General features: G+C 50.0%; 1 protein-coding gene across 1 annotated transcript; it reads left to right on the top strand.

The window, feature by feature from the left end:
• Positions 1 to 4,243: 4,243 nt before the first annotated feature.
• Positions 4,244 to 5,619, top strand: LOC135372483 (uncharacterized). Its single transcript, XM_064606091.1, has one exon. The coding sequence runs from the start codon at positions 4,417 to 4,419 to the stop codon at positions 5,617 to 5,619; it is 1,203 nt and encodes a 400-aa protein (XP_064462161.1). The 5' UTR covers positions 4,244 to 4,416.
• The last annotated feature ends 3,671 nt before the right edge of the window (positions 5,620 to 9,290 follow it).

Here is a 9,290-nt window from a genome sequence, read left to right as displayed (position 1 = left end):
CGGATCCACTCTCTGCCAAGTAAGCTCATACCATCAAATTCTGCAAAAAGTGCTTGGAGCTCGTGGGTTTGTCCCGTAACTGTTACCTCCAACGAACGTTGGCCTTTCAAAGGTATGCTGTAAGCTATGCTGCTGTATGCTGTATATCGGTAAGTACCCTGAGTTTCTGATGCGCCAGTGCGAGTTTTGGCTTCCCCAACTTCAGCCAAGCGTTTCTTCCAAGGTATAATATGAGCCTGTGCCTACCTGGAGTTGAGTTGGAACTCCGTCGATGATGCAGGTGAAGACCTCTTCTTTGTCACCCACAGCCAAGACACTTGTGATAGACTTCACACTACGATGAGGGTGAACAGTGCGAGAAGGTTTCTGCCTCTTCCTCGTACACATACGTTCAATATGACCTAACTGATTGCACGCTCTGGAACGTTCCTTGCTGAAGCGACACGTTGCCTCACTGTCGTTGGTGTTGCCGCAGCGAAAACAGCTTTCCAGTTGTTGATCAACGGAGGTTTGGACTTTAGCAACGTTCCTCAACGCCGACGAAGCCAGTAGCTTGCGATCCAGTTGCCGAGACTCCTGCTCTACCTTCAAGCAACTTTCAGAAATCCTTATCCTGCCTTGTTGACATCCAGGTCAACCTCTTGAACTAGACGAGCCCGTATTCGTTGGTCGCCCGAAGTCCAACGATAAATGCAGTGAGTAAGGAACATGCCCGGGGGTCAGTCTCCTGTTCGTATTCGCAGAACGTGATGATGGACCTAAGCCTTGCAAGGAATGCGGTCGGAGTCTCCTGTTCCTCCTGGTGAGCGGAGAACAGCTTTGTTCGTTCGAATTCCTTGAATCGTTTAGGAGAGAAATGTTCGTCCAGCTTCTTCAGCAGGTCGACGAAGGACACATCGGTGATATTTTGGGGCTGAACTAGAGAGTGCAAGACCTTGAAAGTCTCTGCTCCCAAAAGCGCAATCAAGGTGTTCCTTCGGTCCACCTCTGAAACAATTCCGGAAACGTCGAGGAACGCTTGAAGACGGATCTGGTACAATCTCCAGTCTTCTCGTTCGGGATCGAACGTTCCTGGGCCGATGAACGTTGAACCAGACGGAGTAGAACCCGACCTATCAGAAGTCATACTTTCAGAAGCAGCAGGGGGCGCCATCCCCGTAGGTCCCTCTAGAAGTCGAACTGTTGTCCGCTCGTCGCCAGTGTAACAGATGGTAGTAACACCCTTTTAATACTGCTATGTACAACCAAGTTGCACCACAAATGCGTGGTTCCCTGTCCGGCTCCAGTTCCGAAACAGAATGATCTTTTTCACTGCACGAGCGCGGCGGATCTCAATCCTGTGCTTCTTCAACTGGCGCCACTACATTCGGCACTTCTTGGGAGCTGGCGAGCCCGGATGCTTCCACTGTTTTGATGCGCGTTTAGACTCAGGAGTGAAATGGTGCACGAACGTTTTATCGCACGTGATGATCCGATCAAGGAAAGGCTGTCCTTCAGTGTCGAAACGGTACCTTAGCTCTTGGGAGATTTCCAGTCTTCTCTGCCGGTCAAACACGGAGAGCTGCCTCGGGACCCAATGGGCACTAACTTTCCGAAACCGGAGGTGTTCATGAATGATAGCGTTCAACGTTCCCAGAGAAAGGTGCGTCTTTCGAGCCAGTTGGAGACATGTTATCCGTCGGTCCATGAGGATCAGGCGCTCCACAAGTTGGATGTTCTCAGGAACTCTGACACTGGGCTCTGAGCCCCCCCGGCCGGGATCGTCCTGCACTGATCTACGGCCGTCCCGGAACCGTTTGCACCACTCAAACGCTTTGCTGCGGCTAAGTGTATCGTGGCTATACTGAGCTTGAAGTCTTCTGTGAATTTCAGTTGACTTTACTTCTTCATTCACGAGGAACTTCATGACAATTCGCTGTTCGATGTGCGCGCCCACCTCGTTGTCGGCCATCTTGTCCAGCACGTGTCTTCTGCACTGATCTCTATGTATAAAGGCTGTATCGCGCATAGGAGAGGGGCTCGTGGGAGAGAGGTGCGGCAACCGGCCGCCATGTTGGAGGGCCCAATGGCGCCGGCTGTCCCCATAGGAAACAATGGGAAGCGATTCGATTTGGAGCATTTGTTACTCTTTAAACGCTCCTCATTGTTGATTAGCACGCATCTTTCTTAGGAATCAGTGTGCTGGAATCAGTGGTGCAGGCTACCGTGCTTCGGCGGTGTGTCTGTAGTTTTCATGGTAATTACGTCCTTTTTCTTCTCCGCTTCCTGTACTCCGAATATGGTGTCGTTAGTTACGTGCACGGGAAACATAAAAATAGAGGAATTTGGTGAATGACAACTTATAAATTTAATTCCTTTTGCTTAGAAAGGGTTTGCACTGTTTGTTATTGTAAGGTAGTTTCGTTTGTGTGTGGATTTCGTTTGTTATTGTGTGGGTCGTTAGGCGCTGTATATGGTTCTCGTTTGGCCTTTTCCATAATCCATTGGCATTCGTATTGTGTTCTACGAGTGTGTTGCAGTTGTTCAGCTGTCGGCGCAGTTTGTTACAGAAATTCGAAGCGCTGTGCACGAAGAGCGCATGACGTAACAAGTGCTGCAAGAGTGATTGCACTTGCGAGGTTAACGCCGCAGTTTACTTCCACCCTACCTCACAAACGGCTTGTTTAAAGTGATAACCAGTAAAATTGTACAAAATTGCACAGTAACATCACTGCGAACATGACATGTAGAATTTATAAATTAATATTACAACACTCGACTTCTACGGCCATTAGTCATTGTCATTCATTGTTGAATACTATGATTCTTGAGAGCTTCTTTCGTAGTCGTGGTCTGTCATTCACGTTTTCTGTGTGCTCCTTTGCAAGATGGTGAAGTCGAATCTTGCCATAGCAGTTAGCTATAGGCTTTATGAGGCGAATGACGTGGTTTTCTTCTGGAGAGCACTCGAACATGTGCTCTAGAGGGTAAGGAAAACGTTGTGTCTCAGAGATGTGGACAAGATGTCCTGTAAAACAGCTCTTGTGAGAAGCTGCCCGGTCTAAATGCTAGACGGCAAATTTCCCTCCGATATGTGGAGCATTCGTTGAACTAGTTTTTCTGTCACCTTGGCAACGACGCTTTGGGATGGCTTGACAAGCCCACCACGCGATTTGCGGTGGAGTAGGGCACTGCTTGAAGAACTGTCTGTCGGGGCATCAATGCAGTCAGCGCAGGAGATTCTCCTCGTTACTGACTTCACTACGTACCCTGCAATGTACCCGACGACATCCTCAACAAAGGCAGAGAGTTGCCCAGCGTCTGGTGCTTCTGCATAGTCGTGGTCTCCACCTTCACTTGTAGAGGTGCCAAAATATCGAGTGGCTTGAATATCAAGCTCATCAAGGGATGTGGCTTCTGATGCTGCTGCAGTTGTCACTGTAAGTATATATGTGCTGTCTTTAGCTGTACAATTGCCTCCTGCTGATGGCTCTATTTGGTGGTGTACAAGCAGTCTTTTGTATCCAGCCATGAAGTGTCCTGCAGTAGGATTATTGCTCCACCCACCTCTGCCTCTTAGTGCACAGAAAAAAAGCTCAAGGTGATTTTGTGAAAGCTTGTAGGTAAGCATGTACTTCAAGTGTGGATTTTCGCCAGAGAGAAGGCAAGTGCAGAGACTTTGAAGGCTTCTCATGTTGATCAGGAATCCAAGGAATCCTGTTTTTCTTGCAGATTCTAGAACTGGCTTCCCAAATCCATCTTTTAGAGCGGTTATATAACCATCCATGTCATTAAAGAATGACATCCAAAGGTGGCGGGTTGCGTATCGGATTGGTGCCTTGAAGTTCTTTGTCAGAGGAACGCGAGAGTTCAGGATGTCAAAGAGACGGTCGAGCCTTCTGAGGAAGTTCACTGTACCTTCGCACCCTTGAAAGCTTGCAATGTTTAGGTCTTGATCACAGAATTCCAGCGCATCTGCTAAGCTTGCACTGAGTGTCTGGGCAGCCAAGTTGACTTTCATCTTTTGGCTGCTCCAATCAATGTGTGCAGCCCTGAGTTTGTTGCCTGCCCGCAACCCTTCTGTCTTTTGGAGCTCCTGAACGCGTACAATGAAGCTCCACTTTATCTGCCCTCCATTGCTACTGTAGTGTTGTTGGTTTTATTTGTTTGGGTTGTATTCACGGTATAGAGGAGGTGAACGACGACGACGAAAAAGAGAATATGAGCACGAGGACCGGAACGGTCGGATGGAATAATAAAGCAGTTGTATGCGGGTATGCTTGCTGGATTTGAGGTAGAGATTCTGATGCTCAGCGACACCACAGTTTCTGGCGACGAGAAAGTTGACCCACGAAGCAAAGAAGACAGCAACAGGCAGCACAACAAAAGCAAGAGACTTCGCATCAGCCCGTCAGAACACAAGGCTTAGGTAACGTCATGGAGACTCCTTTGCCACCCTTTCCAGCATTTGACCCACATTCCGACGTGTCGTCGTTATCACAAAGATGGTTGAAGTGGGTAGCCCGCTTTGAAAATTTCCTGCTAGCCGCCAACGTCACTAACGAGGCACGCAAGAGAGCCATGTTGCTGCACTACGCCGGTGAAGAAGTATATGACGTCTTCCAAACACTTTCCAACACCGGGACAGATTATGACACTGCGATTGCACGACTCAAGGAACATTTCGCACCAAAGCGAAACACCGTGTACGAACGCCATGTGTTTCGGCGAGCCCGGCAAGAAGTCCGCGAAACACTGGACCAGTTCCAGGTCAGATTGAGACGTCTTGGAGCGACATGCGAATTTTCCGAGATTGAGAGGGAAATTGTCTCACAAATCATAGAGGGAACCACGTCAAGCAGATTAAGGAGAGTAGCACTCAGAGAATCGGACATTACACTCGACCAACTTATGAAGCTGGGAAGAAGCATCGAGACTACAGAGATGCAAGCATCCAACATAGAAACACCTTCAGAGACGCACACAGTTCACAATGTAAAGGAGAAAAAATTTAACCGTAGAGGTCGGCCACAAGAGAAGAGTGATCAACGTGGTCGAGGGGGAACACAGAAGTGCTTTGGCTGCGGCGGAAGGTGGCCCCATGAAGGCGGAAAGACAAACTGTCCTGCTTGGGGAGCGAGGTGTCACAAATGTCAGAAGGGCAACCATTTCGCGAAGTGGTGCAGAGCGACCACATTGCCTAAGGAACCGGTGGGGTCCGTGAACGTGTTGTCCACGCGTTCAAAAGTTTCAAGCTCAGAAGAGTCTGTGTTTCACGTACAGGGCTGCACGAAGCTCCCTGTCGTTAGAGTAACGGTTAACGATAGGCCCCTGGACTTCTTCCTGGACACTGGAGCAGGAGTCAATGTGATAGGTGAACAGACCTGGAGGACGCACTTAAAAGGCCGACTGGAAGAGACAACGACTCGTCTCGTCCCGTATGGAATTACAGAGGCGATTCCGGTCATGGGAACATTCAAGGCTACGTTCAGAGCCAGGGATAAGCAAACTCAAGCGCCCGTATATGTCGTCGAAGGATCACATTCATCATTACTGAGCTACGAAACGGCCAGAGAGCTCATGCTCATCGATATCGTACGAACAATATCCCAGAAGACATCGGTAGACGCAAAAAGATAATTTCCTAGACTGTTCGGAGGTATTGGGCGGCTGAAGAATTTCCAGGTCAAGCTGCAAATATCGGAGGATGTGCAACCCGTGGCGCGACAGCATCGTAGAATTCCCTTCCGGATGAGGAAAGCGGTGGAAGCAGAGCTGGTTCGACTCGAGAGTCTAGACATAATCGAGCCGGTAACAGGACCCACACCGTGGGTTTCTCCAATCGTTGTAGTCCCCAAACCACATTCCAGTGGAGCGGTCCGAATGTGCGTAGATATGAGGGAAGCCAATAGAGCCAATGGCCGAGTCCGCAATGTGATGCCAACCGTCGAGGACGTCATCGGTATTTTGAATGGGGCAGCCTATTTTTCAAAACTTGACCTCAACGAAGGTTATCACCAGCTGGAGCTGGAGGAGTCATCTCGTCACATCACGACTTTCTCAACACACTGCGGTCTGCGAAGATATAAGAGACTACTCTTTGGAGTCAACGCAGCCTCCGAAATTTTCCAAGATGCCATAAGACAAGTCTTACCGGATGAAGACGGGATCACTAATATCAGTGATGACATCCTAGTATCCGGACGCACGGCGGCAGAACATGACCGCAGGCTTCGATTGGTACTGAGGAGTTTAGAAGACGCGGGTCTGACCTTAAATGAAAAGAAGTGCCTCACGGGCACCCAAACTTTGAAGTTCTTTGGTCACGTCTTCTCGGCCAATGGTGTCAGCGTAGACCCGGAAAAGGTGGAGGCAATAACGGAGATGCCGCCACCGAAGAACGCAGCAGAAGTGAAGAGCCTGTTAGGAATGGTCAACTATTGCAGTCGATTTATTCCCCGGTTGGCCGAAATGGTAGAGCCGATGAGAAGCTTAACACACAGCAATGTTCAGTTTCGGTGGACCAGAGAGCACCAGAAAGCCATGGACAAGATCAAGCGAGAGATGTCCCAGTCTAGGACTCTGGCGTACTTCGATGAGGACAAAGCTACCTCCGTCATCACCGATGCAGGGCCTGACGGGATAGCGGGGATGTTGATCCAGGAGTCCAAAGTGGGGAAGAGCGCCAACATTTTGGCGTACTACAGTCGAGCGTTGTCTCCGGTAGAGAAGAGGTACCCTCAAATCGATAGAGAGATGTTAGCGATCGTGTCAACGATCGAACGGTTCCGGGTATACCTCGCAGGAGGCGACTTTACGGTAAAGACGGACCACCTACCGCCTGTGTCAATTTTACGAAACCCCAGTGCGAAGTTGTCGGCCCGGTTGGAGCGTTTCAGCTTAAGGCTTCAACACTATGTCTTCGACACTGAGCACATCTCCGGCAAACACAACCCGGCGGACTACCTGTCACGACACCCGCCTGTGCCCAGCGGAGTGGGCGCGTCGGCTAGAGAAACTGAAGCAGTCGAAGAATATATTTTATTCGTCGTGAGGTCACCCACGCCGAAAGCGCTCACCATAAGTGACATAGAGGAGGCGTACAAACATGACCGGCAAATGGACTTGCTGATAGCCGCTCTTCGCACAAACGATCAGAAGACTCGAGAGTTGCTGTGGCAAGAGCAAGCTTTGAAACCCTTCCAGCACATTAGAGCCGAGCTGACGGTGACTGAGAGGAATATCGTTTTGAGAGGGACAAGGCTGGTGATTCCGGAGAAAGCACGGTTGAAAATCGTTCAGTTGGCACACCGAGGTCACCAGGGCGTCGTAAAAACCAAACAACTGATCCGAGAAAAAGTTTGGTTCCCGGGGGTCGATAGGATGGTCGAGACTGCCGTCAAGAACTGTGAGGCATGTCAGAGAACGGTAGACGGGGGAAGAATTTCACCGTTAAAGATGACACCGCTGCCGGACGGCCCGTGGCAGTCCCTGGCGGCGGACTTCGCTGGTCCTTTGCCTGGCAACAAATGCTTACTGGTAGTAGTAGACGAATACTCACGGTTCCCCGTGGTCGCAACGTTGTCATCGCTGACTGCCAAGTCTGTCACAGGAAAGCTTAACGACATCTTCACAGTGCATGGGCTGCCTTACGTTCTCAGGACGGACAACGGCCCTCCCTTCTTTAGCAAAGAGTTCGCAGAATTCTTGGACAACAACGGAATTCGCCACCAAAAGACTACGCCACTGTGGCCGCAGGGCAACGGCGAAGTGGAGAGATTTATTAAGAACGTCAAGAAGACGGTGAAGGCCGCCGGGGTTCAGGGACAGCTATGGAAGGAGGCGCTCAGCGAATATCTTTTGAATTATCGGGCCACGCCACATTCAACTACCGCCGTAACTCCAGCGGAGCTCTTGTTTGGCAGGAAGATTCGGACAAAGTTACCCCAACTGCAAGAGGCGCAACGCCAAGAAAAGCTACGGCAAAGAGACCGACTAAAGAAAGCAAAGATGAAGGCCTACGCCGACGAGAAGCGTCACGCCGAGCCTCATGATTTTCAAGAGGGAGATAGTGTCCTACTGAAACGGTCTTCCCCGTTGTCTCATGAGTCGCAGTACGAGCATCGTCCGTTTACGGTAACACGAGTTCTAGGTTCAGCGATCACTGCCGAGTGTGGGAACAAGCGGATTGTTCGAAATGCCAGTTACTTCAAGCGCATTCCCCGTCGACGTGCAAATGGGCCGGACGAGTGGGACGTAACTGATGATTTGACACGGACGTGGAAAGAACAAAGTGGACACGTGGAAACACCAACGGTGGAACAAGAAGCCCAGGATGCTTCAAACGAGCCACATATGGATTCCGCCTCCAATTTGGCCGAGGAGACGCCGCAACTGGAAGGCAGGCGGTATCCACTTCGGGGGACTCGTTCAAACCCACCAAAGAGATATCAAGACTTTGTGATGAAGTGATCAAAGGACTTAATTGGACAAGGGGGAGAGTTGTGGTGTTGTTGGTTTTATTTGTTTGGGTTGTATTCACGGTATAGAGGAGGTGAACGACGACGACGAAAAAGAGAATATGAGCACGAGGACCGACACGGTCGGATGGAATAATAAAGCAGTTGTATGCGGGTTTGCTTGCTGGATTTGAGGTAGAGATTCTGATGCTCAGCGACACCACAGCTACCTTGGAGGACTTGCATGGTCCCAAAGGCATTGCGCACAAGCTTGAGCATGTGGCAGGCATCAAGTATGATGTGAACCCTCCAAGAAGAATCTGACGGGTGAGGAAACCACGGCCTGAGGGAGGGGGCCCGAATGTCTGCACCAAGCTCTCGAAACATTGTGAGATTCGAGCCCAAACCATCACTCACGACAGCTGCTACTAGAATGCCAGTTTCATGTAGTTTCTGTAGACAGAGAGTTAAGAGATTTGCCTTCTCTTGTCCACTCAAACTGTTGATAAGGAAGTATGCGCACGGCACAATCCAACTGCTGTCCATGGCTACCACAAGGAAAACAAGAGCCTGCGTAGCTGGCTCCTGCCTATCATCAACATGGCCGGTAACAAGGTTAACAACACCTTGAAACGATTCTCCTGCATACTGGATGTGTTTCTTTATGCTCATTTCATCAAGCATCAGGGAACAAACAACACGTTTCGACAACTTCTGTTGTTCCCCGACTAGAACCTTGAGTGCATCAAAGGCTTCCTGTGTGAAACCTGGTTCGCCGTGTATAGAGCTGTACCACGACCTAAGTGTCGCCTGGTGTGGAAGCGAAAGGTTAAATGTCCTCCTGACGTACTC

This window comes from Ornithodoros turicata, unplaced genomic scaffold (genome assembly GCF_037126465.1).
Source record: "Ornithodoros turicata isolate Travis unplaced genomic scaffold, ASM3712646v1 Chromosome15, whole genome shotgun sequence".
NCBI lineage: Eukaryota > Metazoa > Arthropoda > Arachnida > Ixodida > Argasidae > Ornithodoros > Ornithodoros turicata.
The sequence above is the reverse complement of the archived record's forward strand: the minus strand, read 5'-3'. Positions and strand labels throughout refer to the sequence as shown.